General features: G+C 44.5%; 1 protein-coding gene across 3 annotated transcripts in view; it reads right to left on the bottom strand.

The window, feature by feature from the left end:
• Positions 1 to 21,537, bottom strand: part of CDHR4 (cadherin related family member 4) — a 99,204-nt gene that overhangs the window by 34,229 nt on the left and 43,438 nt on the right. For all 3 annotated transcript variants that reach the window (XM_033926437.1, XM_033926435.1, XM_033926436.1), the window contains 4 exons: positions 19,673 to 19,823; positions 9,343 to 9,445; positions 2,307 to 2,531; positions 699 to 844 (listed from right to left, as the gene is read on the bottom strand). In XM_033926437.1, coding sequence (XP_033782328.1) covers positions 699 to 844; positions 2,307 to 2,531; positions 9,343 to 9,445; positions 19,673 to 19,823 — 625 coding nt within the window. The remainder of the gene's footprint in view (positions 1 to 698; positions 845 to 2,306; positions 2,532 to 9,342; positions 9,446 to 19,672; positions 19,824 to 21,537) is intronic.

Genomic DNA, 21,537 nt, shown 5'->3' with positions numbered 1-21,537 from the left:
TCTTATTTTGATTTTTATCAATACTTCATATTATTACTTTGTTATTTGTGCATTAAAGTCAACTTAGCTTTTTCATGGCTGCGTGATTGCACCAGCCGCCACCAACATGTTTCGTTCCTTCTTCAGGGTTGGGGAACTTTCGGAGCAAATTATCAAGCTAACACAGCTTTAAAAAAAACCTCTGACCACCGCTGGCTAAACATCAGGAGGAATTCTGTGTGTGTGTAAGAATTAGATTGGACATAGACTTGAAAACTTTAATGAACTGAAAGGGGCTATAGCTGAACTGCTTCAACCAATAGCCAATCTGTCGATCAAATCGGGAAATGTGGTGCAGTGGTTGGATCTACAGCCTCCGCACCCTGGGGTTGTGGGTTCAAACCCCGCGCTGCTCCTTGTGACCCTGGGCAAGTCACTCAGTCCTCCGTAGCCCCAGGTACGTTAGCTAGATTGTGAGCCCACCGGGACAGAGAGGGAAAATGTTTGAGTACCTGATTGTAAAAACCGCTTAGAAAACTTTGATAGGCAGTATATAAAATCCTAATAAAAAAATTCCAGAAGAATATGCATGAGATCTATTTGCATATTCATTGGGGAAATCCTGAAAACCCGATTGGATTCCTGCCCTAGTGTCATAAGAGCTTGTGAGCAGATTTTTTGCTGCTGCTGTGGAATGATGCTGGGTGTCTTTGCAATACCTGGACATTGATGATCGCAATGCAAGTGATTGTCTTCTGATTGATGGGGTCAGGCTTAATGTCATTGTTCACATCTGCCACTTGAATTGTCAGCTTATATTGTGCACGGACTTCACGGTCTAAAGGGCTGAGAAGATGGATTGCCCCTGGAAAGACAAATCCAAAACTGTGCTGAATCTGCCAATAACTCTGATTACAGTACTATGCACTAAAAAATCCAGCTTATGATTCACTTGTGACTGCCCCTCCGTGAGAGATACCAGATTAAAGGAGGGGACGAGAAGGGGATGGTGCGAAGGAGGGAAAGGGAGAGCTGTGGTCCCAGGGTGGGAAAATGAAGGGTGTGGGGTCTGGGGCGGAGATTGGGTGGAGATGGGCGGGGTCTGGCCCATTTCCGCCGGTCCATAGGTGCCAAAAGGTTGAAGAACACTTGTCTAGAGCAGGGGTGGGCAACTCCGGTCCTCGGCCGGAATCCATCGGGTTTTCAGGATTTCTCCAAAGAATATGCATTGAAAGCAGTGCATGCAAATAGATCTCATGCATATTCATTGGGGAAATCCTGAAAACCCAACTGGAATATGGCTCTCGAGGACCGGAGTTTCCTACCCCTGGTCTAGAGTGTTTGTAATGGAGGTGTTCCAGCTTTATAGCATTGAATTTATGCAGTGTGATGTGGTAGTCAGATTCAGTAATTTTGTTACAGAAAACAGTTGGATTTGCTTTTCCTCACGCCAGCTTTTCTCTTATGGGAGTGTAGTACAGTAGTTTGTACTTCCTACTGCAAGGTTCAGGTTGAAGTTGGGTGGGCCTGGGCCTACCCAGACTCACCTGTAGCTATGCCACTGATTTAATCACATGTTCTGTATCAACCAAGCCTTAAATACACAACAGTAGGTACGGAGCAGAACCAGGACATTTTCCCCACAAAATTAATGTCCGATTCTGTTGTCATCTCAGTAACGGCCACATAAACCCTCTCCAGCACCAAGTATCTCGTGAAGTACTACAAAAAACTACAAAAGCCACCCAGGACTGACAGAACAAATCTATCATTTCATAACAGCATCAATTTCCAGCAGCAATTCTTATGGATTTCTGGATGTCTTTCCCAAAACATCCAAACTCATACTTAGACGTCCTATCGAAAATGCCCCTCCACATATCTTTGATTGATACATCTCAACATACATACGATTACATGAGCAGTGACTGCATGTAAAAATGTACATGAATAATATGGAGTTAGATTTAATAAACATAAATAAACATCTTAGATCAGTTGTAAAATTATAATGCAAGACTTATAATCGATGATATTATTGGCAAAAGCATTCAGTCTCTATCAATAAATTGTGGTAAATTAACACAAAATTTGCAATCTGAGTACTGTCATCCTAAAGAGATGCTGTAAAATCTTCAGCACCACTGATCCTGACCCACCTTAAGTGCAGTCAGGTGCTTCACAACCCAAAAAATCAGCAAGAAATAGTAAGATCCTGTAGAGAGATATAGGTGAAGTGTATGCATTCATATGCCATGAAGTGAATAATTATACTCCATCATGTCAGCCCTTTCATTTCCTAACTGAAGACCATCCCCAGTACTTACCACTTATTGGGGCGATGAAAAACACACGGGGACTATGTCCATCAACTATGCTGAACTCAACATTGTTGGACTTAATGTCTGCATAATCCCGATCTGTGGCATTCACTTGCCCGATGAAGGACAGGAGGGGTGTGTTCTCATTGACAGCAAAGATCTGTGTTCCTGGATTACACTGGGGATAGTACTGGTTCACGCGAGTAACTTTGACCAATACTGGAATGACAGCTGGGTAAGGAGAGAAAAAAAGGGACAGTTATTGCACAATAAGTAACTGAGATGGGGATTGCAAAGATGTAGCCAACCAGTAGAACCATCTAGAAGAAGAGAAATGTTTTGAGATAAAGCAAATTCAAAGGCTATTTTCAATAGCTTAGATAGCTTGAACTTTCAGGATAATAATTTTCAAACACAACCTACACTTCTAGTTTCTTTTTGAATATTTCTTAAGGCCCAAGACCACAAAAATACCCCTGAACTTTGTCCTTTTTTTACCTGTGGTTGGAGTCCTTATGCAAAGAAACTGGAAATAAAATCCTACTTCCACACCTGGGAACTTCCCTTTACTCCATGGTTCAATCAATTATGATGTAGAACTCAGCAACAGGATTTATTTGCTGAGGGTCTGGGATTTACCTGGCTCAATTTCTGTTATTAGAAATCCATAAAAGTAGCTTATGTAAACAATTCAAAGGTACTACAATATTTGGTTGTAGGACGTCAGAAATAACACTTGTTGGACCAGAATAGCTAAATGCTATACCACAGTGTCTTGTCAGTAGTCCCAAAACAGTGTATTTCACAGTAGCAGGGTAAAATCCATGATGTCTTTGTTCCAATAAGAGGGTTTAAGCCTCCAAAAGGTGATGCAGGGATACATCTACAGTTCCCCCTCCCCTCAAAGGAGAAATAACTACAATGGTGAAACTGGGACATTTGGTCAAGACCCCCAAAATGCAAATTTCAAAATAAACAAAAAACAGCAATGATTCCAGAAACAAACAATAAAAAACTTCAGTAAATCATAAAGCCATGGTCATCATGAACCAAAGCAATAAGTATATGAATATATCAAACAACTGATAAAGTCTTAATACAATGTCTTAACACATGAAAAATAACAATCAAAATAACAATCAAACAATAATGGATGCCAAAGCAGAAGTTAGTTCTCAACAATCATACAGAAATATGACAAAGTAGAAGATTACTCTGGAATAGCCTCAACAAAATCTTGCAGTCTTATAGACTTTAATGTTGGGCATTGATGAATGAGGCATTGCAGATGGAAAACTTCTCGCACCCAAAAAAAACAGATGACAGGAACAAGATAATCCACAGACAGATGAAGATGGGAATGATGGAGGTGACAAGGAGATGTGGATCATAACCAACAACAACTCAGGGATACAAAGAGAATCAGTATTGTAGTCAATAGCATGAAGATCAGAACTATCAACAGCAAGTTCAACAGTATGGGAGGTTTTAAACATAAGGACTTGATCTAGTTCACGGGCAAAGTCAATAGGATGTCCATGGAAAAACATCCATAACTTCAAGTTTAGTCATGGTATAATTACATTACATCACATTAGAGATTTCTATTCCGCCATTGCCTTGCGGTTCAAGGCGGATTACAAAAGAATTACAAAAAATGTATTACATGAAGAAAATAATCTGGTAATTTCTAGAGGAGATAAAGAGTAGATGAGGTTGCTTTGGGGAATCGGGAAGATATTGGGAAGTGGGAAGGAGCTAGCGGTATTAAGTCATTTGCAGGAATTTCTTTAAAAGTAGAGTCTTTATTTCTTTTCTGAATGTTTTGTAGTCTGGGATCATAATTTGTAGATTGGAGATTTGGTTGTCGAGTTTTGCTGCTTGTGTGGCTAGGAGGCCATCATATAGTTTTTTCTGTTTGACTTCTTTGGTGCGTGAATGGAGTGTGGGTTTTCCTATGTCTAGTTGATGTAGTTTGGATGAGGTAGGTTGGGCTGTCGCCGTTTATGGTTTTAAATAGTAGACAGTAGAATTTGAATAGTATTCTTGCCGGAATTGGAAGCCAGTGTGAGTTGAGGTATGCCTCTGTGATGTGGTCATGTTTCCTTAATGAAAAGATAAGTCTCAGTGCTGTGTTTTGGATTGTTTGTAGTTGTTTTATCATTGTTGCTGGGCAGGGGAGGTAGAGAATGTTGCAATAGTCTAAAAGGCCTAGGACTAGGGATTGTACTAAGAGCTGGAATTGTGTTCTATCAAAGAATTTTCTAACTTGTCTTAAGTTTCTCATAACTGCGAATGATTTCTGTATTGTTTTATTGATTTGTGGTTGCATGGTGCAGCATCTATCTATTGTCATTCCTAGTAGTTTTAGGGCGGGTTGAATAGGGTAATTGGTTGAGTTAATTTCTTTATTGGTTATGGTTGGGACTTTGTTATTTTCGAGGAGGATGAATTTTGTTTTGTCTGGGTTCAGCTTCAGTTTATGATCTTTCACCAATGTTACTACCGTTTCTAGTGTTCGGTGTAGTGTGTCTGTCATTGAGGGCTTAGGTTGATCAAAAGGTATGAGAATGATGATGTTGTCTGCATAGCTATATGAGGTTATATCTAGTTTGTCCAGGCAGGCGCCGTGGGAGGCAGTATAGAGATTGAAGATAGTGGGGATCCTTGGAGTATACCGCAGGGGTTGGACCAAGGTTCTGATTTTTCTTTGTCTGACTTTACTCTGTAGGTTCTGGATTTGAGGAATCCTTCAAACCATGAGTATACCTTATCTGTGATACCTATTGTGTCCAAAATTTGCAGTAGGATGTTATGGTCTACCATGTCAAATGCTGCGGTCAGATCCAGTTGCATGAGCAACATTTTTTTTGCCTGTGCTGAGGTGTTGTCTAGCTGTGTCAACAAGGGAGCCTAGTAGTGTCTCTGTGCTGAAGTTGGTTCTGAAGCCAGATTGTGTAGGGTGGAGTATGTTGTGGTCTTCCAGATAGTTGGTGAGGAGTTTGGCTACTAGCCCTTCTGTTAGTTTGACATAGAGAGGTATTGAGGCAATGGGTCTGTAATTGGATGGTTGATCTTTAGGGTCTTTTAGGATCGGTGTGATGATTTCGCTGAGGTCATTTGGGAAAAGGCCATCTGTGATCATGGTTTGTATCCATTGTTGGAAAAGGGCACAGAATTTTGTGCCGGAGGTTTTAAAGAGATATGGTGGGCAGTGGTTGAGGTCACATGATGCGTGGCTGTATTTTCTTTAGAATTTGTTAAGGCCGGACCATTGCATAGTGGGGAAGTGGGACCAGAACTATTGATTCTTTTTCTGCGGGGGGGGGGGGGGTATTGTGATTTCTTTTTGGTGGGTTGGGGTATCGTTTAGGGTAGCTCTGGCATTTGTAATTTTGTTCTTGAAGTGTTCTGCTAAGATGGTGGCTGAGGGGGGGGGGTATTGTTAGTGGTCAGGTAGGGTTTGGTGTCAGTTAGATCTTTTAGTATTTGAAAGAGTTTTTTGGTGTCTTGAGTTTCTGTGCCTATTAAGTTGGTGTAGCGTGCTTTTCTCTGTATCAAGATAGAATAGAGGAACTCCAGTGACAAAAGAAGGCTTTGGCACAACAATCATACAAACATTACAGGTTAAAGGAAACTGATTGGAGACATCATGCTTTGTATATCTGATAGTGGGAGTGTGTGGTGCAGTGGTTAGAGCTACAACCTCAGCACCCTCACTGCTCCTTGTGACCCTGGGCAAGTCACTTAATCCCCCCATTGCCCCAGGTTTATGAGATAGAGTTTGAGCCCACTGAGACAGATAGTGAAATATGATAAATAAAATAAATAAATGATAGATAGATAGTTCAGTATGGGGAGCACAAATTAACCAAGCATTGTTCATAACAGCAACAGTAGTATCTGAAAAAAAAAAAACAACCCATCAGAGTTTGTCATAGTAACTTTACATTTCTCTGGTACAGTAGCAAGCAAACCACATAGAGTAGCAGTGGTATCTTTCAGGAAAGGTGTACCAGGACATAGCCAATCATAGCTGTAGAATTGTCGATATTTAACAAGCTATCCAGTTTATGACTGAAATCACACATTTCATCCAGTTGATATCCTTTATAACAGTGGTCTCAAACTCAAACCCTTTGCAGGGCCACTTTTGAATTTGTAGGGACTTGGAGGGCCTCAGAAAAAAAATAGTTAATGTCTTATTAAAGAAATGACAATTTTGCATGAGGTAAAACTCTTTATAGTTTATAAATCTTTCCTTTTAGCTAAGTCTTAATAATAACATTATAATTTATAGTTAAAGAGATATATGATCAAGAAACTGTTTTATTTTACTTTTGTGATTATGATAAACATAACGAGGGCCTCAAAATAGTACCTGGCGGGCCTTACGTGGTCCCCGGGCCGCAAGTTTGAGACCACTGCTTTATAATAAAGATCAACTGAATGTCATCCACCAAAAAGTGAAGCTCAACATTCCAATGATCTAATAACCTAGCCAATGATGCTAGATACAAATTGAATAGCAATGGGGAATGAAGTGAACCCTGGGGTACACCATTCACCACAGCCTTTTGAGTAGAAGTCTTTTGATTCCAGCAGACAATTTGGGGAAATTCCGTATAGGGCGCCGGCTTCTGCAGGCGCCTACGAAGCGGCTGAAAATCACATCTGCCCTAAGGGACAAGTGCCCAACCCCACCTAATTGGACTGATTCTTTAACTGGCACCCATGTACTAGGTGCTGATTAGACAAAGTGCTGGGTTTTGAAAAGCCGTCTAGACGGCCGGACATATCCTCTAAAAAGAGGATAGTTGTAGACAGTGTTCCCGCTAAGGTGCGTTGGCCTGCGCGCGCGCACAAAATATTACATCGCAGCGCAAAGTTTCTCTTCACAGCGCACACACGCGTCGCAAAGGTAAGGGGAGGTAAGGTAAGGGGACGCATTGGGGGGATTGCACTTCCCCACAATTGCCATGCTTCGGTTCCTCTTCTTCCTTCCTTCCTCCCCCCCCCCCCCCCCCGCGGGACCCTGCGGCACCATCAACTCTTACTCCCTCTAATGTCGGCCCTGCAGCTCCAGACTTCCTCGCACCTTCTCCCCTCCCCCTTTGGATCGCTATTATTTTAAATGTTATAGCCGCGGAGCTGTATCCATCAGTGGAGATGTCTAACCTCGGCCTGCCCCGGAACTCTTACTGCAGCAGACGCCCGTCTAGGCAGGAACAGGAAGTCACTGTTGCAGTAAGAGTTCCGGGGCAGGCCGAGGTTAGACATCTCCACTGATGGATACAGCTCCGCGGCTATAACATTTAAAATAATAGCGATCCAAAGGGGGAGGGGAGAAGGTGCGAGGAAGTCTGGAGCTGCAGGGCCGACATTAGAGGGAGTAAGAGTTGATGGTGCCGCAGGGTCCCGCGGGGGGGGGGGGGGAGGAAGGAAGGAAGAAGAGGAACCGAAGCATGGCAATTGTGGGGAAGTGCAGAGCTGCAGGGAAGAGTGTTGCGGTACCCAGCTGGAGGGAGAAGGAAGATGAGGGAGGGAATTAAAGGAGATGCCAGGGCTTGGAGCGTAGGAGGAAGGTATGCCAGTCTAAGGGAAAAGGAAGGGGGAGATGTGAGAGCATGGAGGGGGAACGAAAGATGGAAGAAAAGGAAAGGAGAGAGATGCCAGAGAATCAGGGAAGGGGAGATACCAGACTATGAGGAGAGGTGTGGGAGAGGGAAGGCGAGGAGAGAGATGCCAGACCAATGGGGTGAAAGGAGAGATGGAAGGGGGAGGCATACAGTTTCTGGAAGGGGCATAGAAGGAGAGAAGATGCCATATAGGGGAAGAGAGACGGCAGACAGTGAATGGAAGGAAGAGAGTTACAAGAAGATGAGGAAAGGAGAAACCACAGAAGACAAAGGTAGAAAAAAATTTCTATTTATTTATTGCTTTAGGAGACATGTGTCACTGTTTCTGTGAAGCATTGTATGCAGAGTCCAGCTTCTTGCTGGTTCAATTTAACCTTTGTCTATGTATTTTTATTTTATCCCCCCTTTTACAAAACTGTGAAGCGTTTTTAGCACCAGCCTTGGTGGTAGCAGCTCTGATGCTCAGAATTTTATGAGCATCAGAGCTGTTACCTCCGTAGCTAAAATCCACACTACAGTTTTGTAAAAGAGGGAGGGGTTAGTTTGTGATTACATATTCCTTACTAGGCGAAGGTGTTTTCTGTGTTCTGTGTGTTCGAAAGACATGGTTTTCTGTTAGGATTGACGGTGTAGGATTGATCTGTGCTGGTCTGGCTTGTTTAGTTTTACAATGGGTGTATTGATGTACTGCTCACTGCAATATGTAAGATGCTGCCTTTTCCTAGGTACTCATGTGTGACGTGTGGTTTGTTACTAAAAATCATGTTTTTCTTACAGATGGGGGGGGGGTGCCAAAAAATGATGGGCCCCGGATGTTACATATGCTAGGTACGCCACTGTATGTAAAGATACCAGAAAGCTGGCGTAGCAAAAACTTCTAAGTTTTGAGTATTTAACCCTCCCACAATCTCACGGGCACTCGTTTCAAGTTTATTGAGATTTTGATTTAAACGCAATATCAAATATTTTCAATGCGTATAACAAAAATAAATTTGGGGAAATAAATAAAACCATTTGAACCAGTGTTCCCGCTAAGCTGCGCTGGCGTGCGCTGGCGCACAAAATATTACATCGCAGCGCACACGTTTCTCGTCACAGCGCACGATCGGAAGAGGCGTACGGCAGATGGCAGGGCGGCGAGAGGAGAATCGGGCGAGTTGGCTCATAACTTGCTGGCGCCCGATATTTTTGGCTCACGGTGAAAAAAGTTTGCTCACAACACCCGCCCGCTTAGAGGGAACACTGGTTGTAGAGTAATGTCTCCCTCCACCCCCCATGATCTCAGAGCCTGTTGCCATTACCTCCACATCATTCCCTGCTCTGAGAGCTGATTAAGGGACACCCCCTCCCCCTCCCGCCTTTTCATGAGTAAAACCGTCTGAGAGAGGATAGTTGGAACTTACTGGTTAGTGGAGGAATTCCATTGTCTGTTACTAAAATGTTGGCTGTGTATTGAAAATTATTTCTGGCCATCTCTTCTGAGTCGTAGGTCAGAGTGCTGTTGACCTGCAGGATTTCCACAGATAGTAGCTGTCAGCTAGGGCTTCTTCATTACACATTTATTTATTATATTTTATATCACAATTTAAGGAGTCCTTTTACTAAGACGCGCTAGTGTGTCTTAGCGTGCGCAAAATGCTAACACATGCTAACCCGTCCATAGGATATAATGGATGCATTAGCATTTAGCGTGCACTGTTTTAGCGCGCCATAGTAAAAGGACCCCTAAGTATCAGCTTTTCTGTACATGATAAAATTCATACATTAAAAATTGAAACCATGGCTGCCGTGAGTTCCCGTCGTAGTCTCGAGAGACTACGGGAACTCGCGGCAGCCATTTTGTATGAGTGATCTGCACAGGGCAGGAGCGTAGGAAGATCGCTCCTGCCCCGATAGACCTCTAGACCACCAGGTAAAGTCCGGGATGCCGGGGGGAAGGCGGGAGGGAGGCGGGGGTGGATCAGAGCCGGCCCAAAAATTATTTGCGAAGTTTCAATATTTGCGGGCCGGCTCTGCCCTTAACCCCTGCGAATATTGAGGGAGGAGTGTAATTAAAAACACTTAAGTATCTATACACAGTGCTCAAAAAGTGAATCAGAGTTAAGTATAATCAATAGACTGATACAAAATTGTAGAAACTCATACTGACGCATCGTTCCTACCAAAAGCACGCTCAAACACAGTTTTTACTCCTTTCCTAAATTGGCAAAGCATTGTCAATTGCCACAATCACAACGATAAGGCGTTCCTGGACAGAGAGCTTTGATTGACAATTGCTGGTGAGTTTCACAGTTTCTAAAGATGGCTTTTCCAATCTCAAGCTGTCGGCGGATCGTAACTCGCGTGAAGGGGAATGCCACCGAGAAAAGGAACGAACAACGGAGGGACAATTGCTTTGAAGAGCTACTCAACATTTCTAAAGCACTACTCGACAAGCGCTGCCTCGTATGTAAATATCTAAGATACAGTCCCTGCTCGACAGAGCTTAAAATCTATTTAAGACAGACAAACAAGACGAAGTGATCAGGGAGTTATATTTATTACGGGAGTGATCAAAACAATATATGTGAACAGAGCCATAGCAAGCCATAACTGCCATGGTGCCCCCTGCCCGCAAAGAGTGTCTTCTTATTTTCCCCCTGCTTTACCCTAACACACAATGCAACTCCCCCTTTCACTCCTCCCAGAATCCACCTCTCTCTAAACCCCTCACCTGTAGGCAAAAGACTACAAGGCGGTACTGAAATATTCTCCGCCCAACCAGCTTTCTAATTTCGGAGCATTGTTTTGCCACTGCAGCTGAGAAGAGTGTGATTTTATTTTGCGGAATCGTAATGTTATGTTTTTGACATGTGTCCTGTCCTGCCCTGTGCCTGGAATATTGATTGAAAAGTGTGGAACTCCGAGCCCTCATGAAGTTCCTATTCCTGCAGAAGGAAACTCCAAAGGAAATCCATGAATATATGTTGCAAACATAGGGCTCCTTTTATTAAGCCGCGCTGGCCGAAATACTACCGCCTGCGCAAGAGGAGGCGGTAGCAGCTAGCGTGGCCTGCGGTTTAGCGTGCGGTATTATGCGCATTAAACCGCTAACGTGCCTTTGTAAAAGGAGCCCATAGTGACACAAATGCCCATCATACTCCACAGTGAAGAAGTGGTGTGCAAAATTTCAGTCTGGAGATTCACGTGCATGATGTCATTGCGTTGTATCCTTGCATGCGCGGTGGCCTGCACTAAAAACCGCTAAAAGAGGGGATAAGTGAATATAAACTAACAGAAATATGTATACCACCCCCCCCCAAAAAAAAAATGACAGACTCTTGCATTCAGGAGAACACCAGTAATCCCCTTGTACTGATATAAGATATAGCAGGTGTCTGGACTAGCACTTTCAGAGGGGAGAGATAACCAGGGCAATTGCTCTTGGCTTTCTGCCATGGACCTTGATTACATTAGGGACTTCTATACCTTGCAGTTCAAGGCGGATCCAATGTAAGACCATTGTACTTTCCAAAAAGTGACAGATTCCAATCACTAAACAGAAAATAAAATTGTTGTCTAGTCGTTTTCATTCTTCTAATCACATTGTCACAGTTTCAAGAAATCAATCTTAAACTCGACAAAATCAGCTCTTGGCTCCAAATTAACAGACGCTCACTAAATGTAGCTAAATCTTTAATCGGACAAATATCTATTGATACAGTTCCCCTCCAAATGGAACCCAAACTCAAATTACTAGGAGATTTTTCTATAGACAATTCCATAAAAATTTTGGGAGTGACATTGGACCGGCATCTCACTTCAGAAGAACATCCGGATTTGCTAGTCAGAAAATGTTTCTCGGTCTTATGGAAACTCCGAACCATTAAAAAATATTTTGATGTAGCATCATTTCGTCTGCTAGTTCAGTCTTCCATCTTAAGTATGCTCGACTATTGCAATATTATTTATTGGGGTACATATAAGAAAACCCTGAAAAGTTTGGCTGATTTTTGGTTTGAAAAGAATGGGAACATATTACTCCCTATTATCAAAAACGACATTGAGTTTTGTTTAAATTTTCCTGTGTCTGTTTTAAATCAATATTTGGTATGGCTCCCGAGTACCTGGTCTTTCATTTTTCGTTTTAACAGGTCTCCACGCAGAATCCATATGTTTGCTTACCCAACAGTAAATGCTTGTCGCTTTAAAAGATTTCTAGATAGAACTCTTGCATTTCGGGCAGGTAAAATTAATGACTGGTTGGGTAAGAACATAAGAATTGCCACTGCTGGGTCAGACCGGTGGTCCATCATGCCCAGCAGTCAGCTCACGCGGCGGCCCTCTGGTCTAAGACCAGCCCCATAGCTGAGACTAGCCCTATCAGCGTATGTCCTTGTTCAGCACGAACTTGTCTAACTTTGTCTAGTATTGCTGCTAGAAGTCAGATTTTCATTTATAGAGCCCTAGAGGGTGTTTTCCCTTATAACAGTCTCCGGAAGAGCATTCCAGTTCTCCATCACTCTCTGGCTGAAGAAGAACTTTCCTTGTTCAACAGGAACTTGTCTAACTTTGTCTTAAATCCCTGGAGGATGTTTTCCCCTATGACAGACTCCGGAAGAGTGTTCCAGTTTTCTACCACTCTCTAGGTGAAGAAGAACTTCCTTACTTTCGTACGGAATCTATCCCCTTTAGAGAGTGCCCTCTCGTTCTTCCTACCTTGGAGAGGGTGAACAACCTGTCCTGATCTACTATGTGCTCCTTTTACAAAGGTGCGTTAGGGCCTTAACACGCAGAATAGCGCGTGCTAGCCTCTTGAGCAGGCGGTAGTTTTTCGGGTAGCGTGTGCTAATCCGGTGCGTGCGCTAAAAACACTGGCGCACCTTCGTAAAAGGAGCCCTAAGTCTGTTCCCTTCAGTACCTTGAATGTTTCGATCATGTCCCCTCTATCAGTCAATATTATTATGCGTGCTGAATCTTATTTTACTTTTAGAAAATTAGTAAAAACACAGTTGTTTAATCAATTTGTAGCCTGATTCACTGTTTTTAATCTTTTATCTTGTATGTATTTCTGATGATTTGTATTGTATTTTTTCACTGATTGTCCAATACTTCTCATTATAAACTGCCTTGAACTATTATGGCTTTGGCAGTATACAAGAATAAATTATTATTATTATTATTATCTTTGCCAGCGTGAGCAACCACTCTAGCCTGTTGCTCGCATAGGCCTGGCTCTCTCTGAAATCACTTCTGGGTTCGCGGGTCCAGGAAGGGACATCAGAGAAAAAGCCAGCACGAGCAGCAGGCGGAGAAGCGCTTGTGCTGGCGAACATTTAGAGATACTGGGGTGGGAAGGGACGGTGCGCATGTAGAGTGGAGAGGCAGAGAGGGCAGCGCGGGAGGGTTGGCACAAAAGGAGCTGGGGGCAGAGAGGAGGGTGTGGGGGCTGCCTCCACCCTCGCTACACCACTGTCACCATCCATCTTCCATCTGTGTCCTTGCTCTTATCTTCCTTTTGTGTCCAGCAATTCACCTTTGTGACCTTGTTCTTATCCTTCCCTGTGTCCAGAATTTCTCTCATGCCCAGCGTGCCCTGTGTCCTGTCCTGCCCTGTGCCTCCATTCCTCTTGTTATCCAGCATTTCCTATGAGCAGTCACTCCCTGTATCCAAAATCTTTCACCATTGCTTCCATTATAGCCAGCATACCCTCTTAATGTCCGGCATCCATCCCCCCTCCCCTCATTTCTTCTCTCATGTCCAGCATACCTTCCCTATATCCCCCACTCTCACAATCCAGCATCTCCACTTTATTTCTCTTCCTCTATGTCCTTATTCCTAATATGTTTACCCTGGTGCTCTCTTCAACATTTTCCCATCTCCTATGGCAGCTCCCTCCCTTTCAGCCCCCCCTGGATCACCCAAAGATGCAACAGGGGACCTCCCAGCTGCGTCATGCTGACAGCTCTGCAGTATCCTGCCTTCACAGGAAGTTGGGTGCAATGACTTCCTGTAAGGGCAAGATACTGCAGAGCCGTCAGCATGACACATCTGGGAGGTCCTGTGATCCCTTTTAAGGAAGGAATGCTGTCTTTTGTGCTCCACTAAAAACCAGCAAAACTGGCTGATTTTCTGTTTGTTGGTCAGACCAAGGCCAGCTGCTGCTGGGTGGGCCTAGGGCAAAAGTGAATAGGCCTAGGCCTGTCCAGGCCCAACTGTGTCTACCCCCTGGCTCATGCATGTTAAAATATTAACTTGTATACAGTACACTAAAATCCATGTGTAGTCAAATGTAAGTGAGGAATTCTCATATGATTATGAGACGCTCTTGGTACAATGCTAACTGGTCAATATTCAGCTGTCACCAGCTAATTTAGCCCCAGATGCTGGGATATATCTAGGTGCCAGCATTGAATATCTGCCTCTCACCAGAATTGTGCCAGCTGCCTGAACTTATGTGGGTTTCAGCCTATATGCAGTGAGGACCTACAAAAGATACTCCTGATAGTCCTGGCTGAATATCAAATGGGAACCATATAAGAGAGCAGTTATTTCCTTCCTCACCTCCATCCCCAATTCTGATCACCCATTGTAAACCATTCCTCTTTAAAACAGATCTGCACCCCTCTTACCCCTCTACCTCTAGGACCTACCTTATGCTCCCGGGTGCTCCAGTGGGGTAAGCCAGGCAGGAGTGAACCCTACTTGCTCCTGCCTTTAGTACTCAATCTGTAAAATGATTGCCAAGAGCTCTATAAATGAAAATCTGACTTCTAGCAGCAATACTGCAAGACTACCACTAGGTCTCTCAGCAGTCACTTTACAGAGTCGCTAGAGGCAGGTGGAGTTTGCTCCTGCCTGGCCTAACTCACTGGAACATCGAGGAGCAAAAGTTGGCTCTGGGGTAGGTGAGGGGATTGGGGGATTTCAGGAATGAGGACTATTCTCCGGAGATGTTGCAAGAAGAAATTTGTTCTTGGGGGGGAATGTGGTGGGGGTGGGGGGATCACTCGTGGTTGAGAGGTTGGGTTATTCAGGTTGATGGGTGTCAGGAAGGGGGTGTACAACTCTTTTGCGCAGTATCGAAGTAGTCTTTCTGCATATATCCATTGTACGTGTTATCTTTTTTTATTTCTACGGTCAGTGGCCTATGTTAGTTTTTTTAAGAATAGGGCGCTTTGAACTTTGTTGAGTTTTGTCTCTTTGCTTATATGTAGTATTATCCATCAGAGCAAGTCAGCTCACGAGTGTGTATTGATGTTCACGCCGGTGCCCCTCTTTTCTGAGGTTAACGTTTTAAAGTTAGAAATAAGAGTTTGGGGGGGGGAGGATAATATAGTTTTCATAATACATTTGTAGCATTTCATGACACTATTGGTATTAGGTTGCATTATTAGCGTCTTTTTGCTCAATGATCAGTTTTGGGCATGACTCTGTAGCAGTGGCGTACCTAGGGTATGTGGCACCCGGGGCCCATCATTTTTTGACACCCCCCCCTATGTAAAAAAATATTTTTTGTAATGACCATGAAACAGAATAAATGGTCAGAATAGAAACAGGCAGTGAAAATTTTCTTATATTCCAAACATAACATAACATAAATTATGTCTGAATTGTCATGACATCAGAAGTACATATGGAGTAGTTGCAGGTGATGCTTGGGACAGTTCTGATTGTGTTAGTTCGGTTTTATGTGTTTTTTGAATAGAAGGGTTTTTATTTCTTTTTGAAGGTTTTGCAGTCTGTGGTTGATATCAATTGGTTGTAGAGTTGGGGGTCGAGTGTTGCAGCTCGAATGGCTAGGAGGTTGTCGAACAGTTTTTTTCTTTTGACGTTTTTGGTTGGAGGGTGTGTGAATGGTGCACAAGTTCTCCTATGTCTGTTTGAAGTGGATTGAATTATTTAGCTGAAGAAATTAGTTACCCCCCATTCCACACACATTAATTCTCTTCCATTTTTGTTCCCATTATAAAAAACACTGATAAGTTCCCAGAAAAAAAATATATTAAAATAAGAAGTGAAAACAAAGGCCCCTACAGATGAGAACATAACATAAGAATAGCCTAACTGGGTCAGACCAATGGTCCATCATGCCCAGTAGCCCATTCTCATGGTAGCCAATCCAGGACACTAATACCTGGTCAAAACCCAAAGAGTAGCAACATTCCATGCTACCGATCCAGGGCAAGCAGACACTTCCCCCATGTCTTAATAACAGATTATGGACTTTTCCTCCAGGAATTTGTCCAAATCTTTCTTAAAACCAGCTACACTATCTGCTTTTACCATAACTTCTGGCCACTTCATTTTTAAGTTTAGATCTTTCCTTTCAAACAGAGACCTTGCTAGATGTCAAATACAGCACAAAGTAACTTCACATGGACTTAGCTGTGCAGGAAATGTGAATCTCCTCATACACCCACCATATAGTGCAAAAATGTGCAAAGGTCTGTTTTTTTCTTTCGATCACTACATAGCCTAATGCCACACAAGCAGCGCTGTTACAAACATATTCTGTAGGTCAATGCTAAGGATAACAAAGTTTCCTTCCTTGGACCAGAAGGAGATACTGATAAACCACTGGAAGAGATCCCAAAACAACACCCAAAGACCCACTCAGTGTGTGAACCAGTTGAGTGGAGTGGACTAACTGGGGGTGGAAATGGGCCCGGAGTTTGCTCAGCAGAATTTCCCAGACCACCTCTTCCTCTCAACACATTGACACGCTGCCACCATCACCACTAGGAACACCTCACTGGGTAGGCCAGCTATGCTATAAACTTTATAAAACACATTATTATATTTTCTTATAAAGCACATATTTTAACTGAACTCTCTGACATCCTCAGCTTTTCCATTCACAAAAATAGAAGGAAGAAAAGTTCCCATTTCCTGCTGTCTCATGTCCCCGGCCTATACAATATTTTTTTTCTGCAGACCCTTCAAAAGTCTGACCAAATCCTCGTTTCACTTGCATTATAAAGTACTGAGGATGCCATCTCTCCCCAATCCCAGGTCCTAAAGTCTAAGACAGTAGCGCAAACTAATGCTGCCAGATACAGGAAAAAAATTTTTGATTCGATTCAGCCCTATTGAATTGGTTTTTCAATTCGATTTTCCTGCCCAGTTGGGTGATTTTTTCAAAACTCCTGGTGGGTTTTATAGCTTTTTCACCCCCTTTGGCTTCTCCTAACCACACTGGCGCTGTGGTGTAAATAAAATAAAGAAACAAAAAGGACTTTTCCGCTCTCTGTTAAATCCTAGCTCACGTTTGCAGTCCAACACCAGCTCTGGCAGGATACACATTTCAAATCTGACATATTATAATCACAAAACAGAAAATAAAATTAATTTTTCTACCTTTTGTTGTCTGGTTATATTTCAAATCTTGTTGGTCCAAGGCTCTGGTTTTCTTCTGATAACTTGCTTGCCAGGGTCTCCTTCTTTCTGCATGCTAACCATCCATCTGCCAACTCTGTCCTCCCTTTCCATTTCCCTTCCCTTCCCAGGAAGTCTGGTATCTTTCCTTTTTTTCATCTCCCTCCACAGATCCACCTTTTCTTAAATACCCTTTCATCCGGCATCTCTCCCTCCTTCCCCACCACCCCAGAGTCCACCATCTCTCCCTTTCTTTTCCTAATTACCCTCCTATCCAGTATCTCTATCCCTCCTCCACACCATCCCTTGTGTCCAATTTCTCTCCCTTTCTGTTCCTTCCCTCCCTAAATCCCATGGTCCATCATCTCTCTCCCTCTCCTCTATTTTCAGACCCATTATTTCTTCCCCCCCCCCAAAGTTTGACATATGCACGTCTCTTTGAACACCCCTTCCCTCCGTGTACTTCGAAATCATGGTCCCCCCCAAAGGCCTGTCCCCCCTTAAAGGTCTGCCTGTCCCCCCTTGAAGGCCTGCACCCCCCTTGAAGGCCTGTCCCATCCCCTTGTAGGCCTGCCTGCCTGTCCCCCCCTTGAAGGTCTGCACCCCCCGTAGGCCTGCACCCCCCCGAAGGCCTGTCCCACCCCCTTGTAGCTTCTCCTCCCCCTTGTAGGCCTGTCCCCCCTTGAAGGCCTGCCTGCCTGCCTTTCCCCCCCTTGAAGGCCTGTCCCCCCTTGAAGGCCTGCACCCCCTTGAAGGCCTGCACCCCCCCCGAAGGCCTGCACTCCCTTGAAGGTCTGCACCCCCCCGAAGGCCTGTCCCCCCCCCCTTGAAGGCCTGTCCCACCCCCTTGTAGGCCTGTCCCCCCCTTGTAGGCCTGTCCCCCCTTGAAGGCCTGCCTGCCTGCCTTTCCCCCCCTTGAAGGCCTGTCTCCCCCTTGAAGGCCTGCACCCCCCCTTGAAGGCCTGCACTCCCTTGAAGGTCTGCACCCCCCCGAAGGCCTGTCCCCCCCTTGAAGGCCTGTCCCCCCTTTGAAGGCCTGCCTGCCTTTCCCCCCTTAAAGGCCTGTCCCCCCCTTGAAGGCCTGCACCCCCTTGAAGGTCTGCACCCCCCAAAGGCCTACACCCCCCGAAGGCCTGCATGCCCCCTGAAGGCCTGCCTGCCCCCCCTTGAAGGCCTGCACCCCTTGAAGGTCTGCACCCCCCCCGAAGGCCTGTCCCCCCTTGAAAGCCTGCCTGCCTGCCCGCCCGCCCCACACTGAAGGCCTGATGCCCCGACCCACCCCGAAGGACCGCTCGCCCCCCTGGCCTCCCCGCACCACCTATGAAGCAGCCGCAGCAGGATCGCGAAGTCAGCGTCAGCGATCCCTGCACTGCTTCCTGCGCCACGGTCCCGCCCCTCCTCTGACGTTAGAGGAGGGGCGGGATCGCGGCGCAGGAAGCAGCGCCTAAGCAGCGCAGGGATCGCTGACGCTGACTTTGCGATCCTGCTGCGGGCTGCTTCACAGGTGGTGCAGGAAGGTCAGTGGGGCGAGCGGTCCTTCGGGGGTGGGGGGGACTGAACGGCAAGGCCGGGAGCACCCCCTTAGGGCTGGCACCTGGGGCGCACTGCCTCCCCCCCCACCCCCCCTTGGTACGCCACTGCTCTGTAGAGCGATTCATTTATCATTTATTTACCTTTTTATCTTGGTCATACATAAAGATATCAGCCAGTAAGAGAGAAGTTAACATTTATATGTTTATGCAATTTTGTTTTATATAATACTTTGGTGGTTACATAGGAGTCCATCTTGATAAAAAGAGACTGAACACCAATTGGCCATCTTTGTTGTGTTTGCTGTTCACTAGTGTGAAGGCAGTTTCTCCTGTTTGCTCTCGGAATTCTTTAAAACAGATTTCATTGATATTCTTATTAGGATATGTTCCGTTATCTTTGCGGACCCCTGAGGAAGGCTACATTTAGCTGAAACATGGACTGTGTTGGCTCTGGAATATTCCTCATCCTTTGTACGCCAGCCACATTGACTGCACTGTTTTAAGTTTGGTTGTCCAATAAACTTTTCATCCGGAATATCGGTTCCATATTTTGTTTGGTTTTACACTTTCAAAATGGTCAGTTTAGTGCTGATATTCAGGGGCACGACCTTATTAAAAGCCACTGAATATTGGCGGCCAGCCTACTGAATGTGATTTAAGAAAACAGGAGTGCCCACTGCCCACTTAAATCATTTTGAATAGCAGGTCCTAAATTACGAGTAGTTGCCAACCACTATTTACTGTGGACCTGATTAAGGTGAAAAAAACGTGAACGTACTTCTCATGTGCTGCTCACCCTCCTCCCCGGCGGTCCTTTCTAGTAGAACTTAGGAAGTTCATTACCTGCAGAGCTGAGTTCTGCATACGGAATTTGTAACGGGAGCTGGCAGGAGACATTAGCTGAAAGTTGATGATGGTGTTGCTAACATCCGGATCGAAACAAGAGAATCTACTCAGCACTGTCTCAATCGGTGTGGTCTCGGGGACCTCTGTCCTGTTTCAGCAGAGAAAAACAGTAATTATATCCAAATGTGGACAGTCTTGGCGAAAAAGCACAGCAGTGAAGACAAGGCACCTCATGTGAAGCCAAAAGATGCCACAATGGTATCTACTGAGCAAAGAAGGAAAGAAGTAGATCAGCACTGACCCCCAATTCAATAACTAAGCGCCTGCATAAGTGCTAGTGGGACAACTAAGCACTGCTCTTGTAAGGGCACCCATAAATCGCAGAGTGCATAGACACAATAGGTGGGGCATGGGCGTGGCTCCCACATACGCAGTCTGTAGCTGCTGTCACTGTGCGCACCGTGCCATGTCAGACGATCCAATGCCAGGTTACACTAGTGTTCTATAACAGAGGCTAGACACGCACATACCAGTGGTGTAGTCATGGGAGGGCCCAGTTGGGCTCAGGCCCACCCAGCAGTAGTGCATCTTTGATGTGGCTGGCAGGACTCCCCAAGACCCCCAGCATCTCTCCTTCTTTCCCCCCATAGGCATTCAAGAGACTCTGAACTCCACCCCTCTCTCCCGCATACCTTTTTAAACCTTTCGGTTCTTCACCAGCAGTGAGCAGCGACTTATACCCGCTGTTCGCAATGGCCCCAAGCCTTCCATCTGTCGTAACTTCGGGTTTCTACATGGGTGGAACAAGGAAGAAGAAAGCCTTGGGGCTGAGTAGCAGGCAAAAATCGTTGCTCACTGCCTCCAAAGGTGGAGTTCATAATACCTTCAGGGGAAGGGAGGGAGATGTGACAGGCAGAAGGTAGGGTCTGGATACACCCCTGCTAAATGCCATTATAGGCATCAAGGTTTCCTGGTTATAAAATAGTCCTTATATGGAGCAATACACATCAGTATTGTTAAGTCCTTATCATTTAGGACATACTATACGGCCTCAGAAATACCAACGCTGGCCGCGTTGGCAAATGGACATGTATTGAGGTTTTATTATAAAGACTCAGCCAGTGAAGACTACTAAACAAAGCAGATAAGTTTTTGTGGTCTAGTTTTTCAAATCTGGATAATACACACAGTATCTGAAGAAGATTTTTTGAAAAAGTATTACAGTTATAGTATCATTTCTTCAGTATTAAGTGGTTAAGGGCTTATATCAGCACTAAATCTATTTAAAAAAAGCTAAAAATTAGCACTTTAAATAAGTATGTAGTGGCCAATGATTGGAGCAGGAGTATTTTAACTACGCGGATTGTCTCAGCTTGTGATTACATTGCTGTGCGTAGGCTCCATTTCTGAGGCCGTATAGTATGTCCTAAATGATAAGGACTTAACAATACTGATGTGTATTGCTCCATATAAGTGGTATTTTACACTATTTTTGCGATTGTGATATATACTGCTGGGTTGTATGACTATAAAATAGTCCACCAGGTTTTGCATAGGTTGGCACCGGTCTGTTTTGGTGCATTGTGGGAGCTTTATAAACCAGGAAGGACATTAAGATCGGAAGGAAGGATGAAATTAACAGCAGTAAAGGAAAAGGGAGTGCGTTGTGTGAGAAGGTTCTGCATCGCAAGTGTGCACCTGTGGAATAGTCTACCGGGTCATCTGAGATTATGCACAGAATGTGTCAACTTTAAGAAATCATTAAAGACCCAACTATTTGACGATGCCTGTATGTACTGTAGGTAGTAGAAACAATTCTTGTGCCCTGTTGGACATGTGGCTGTTCTGTATAGATATGCAGA

This window comes from Geotrypetes seraphini, chromosome 17 (assembly GCF_902459505.1).
Source record: "Geotrypetes seraphini chromosome 17, aGeoSer1.1, whole genome shotgun sequence".
NCBI lineage: Eukaryota > Metazoa > Chordata > Amphibia > Gymnophiona > Dermophiidae > Geotrypetes > Geotrypetes seraphini.
This window is presented reverse-complemented; position numbering and strand designations above follow the sequence as displayed.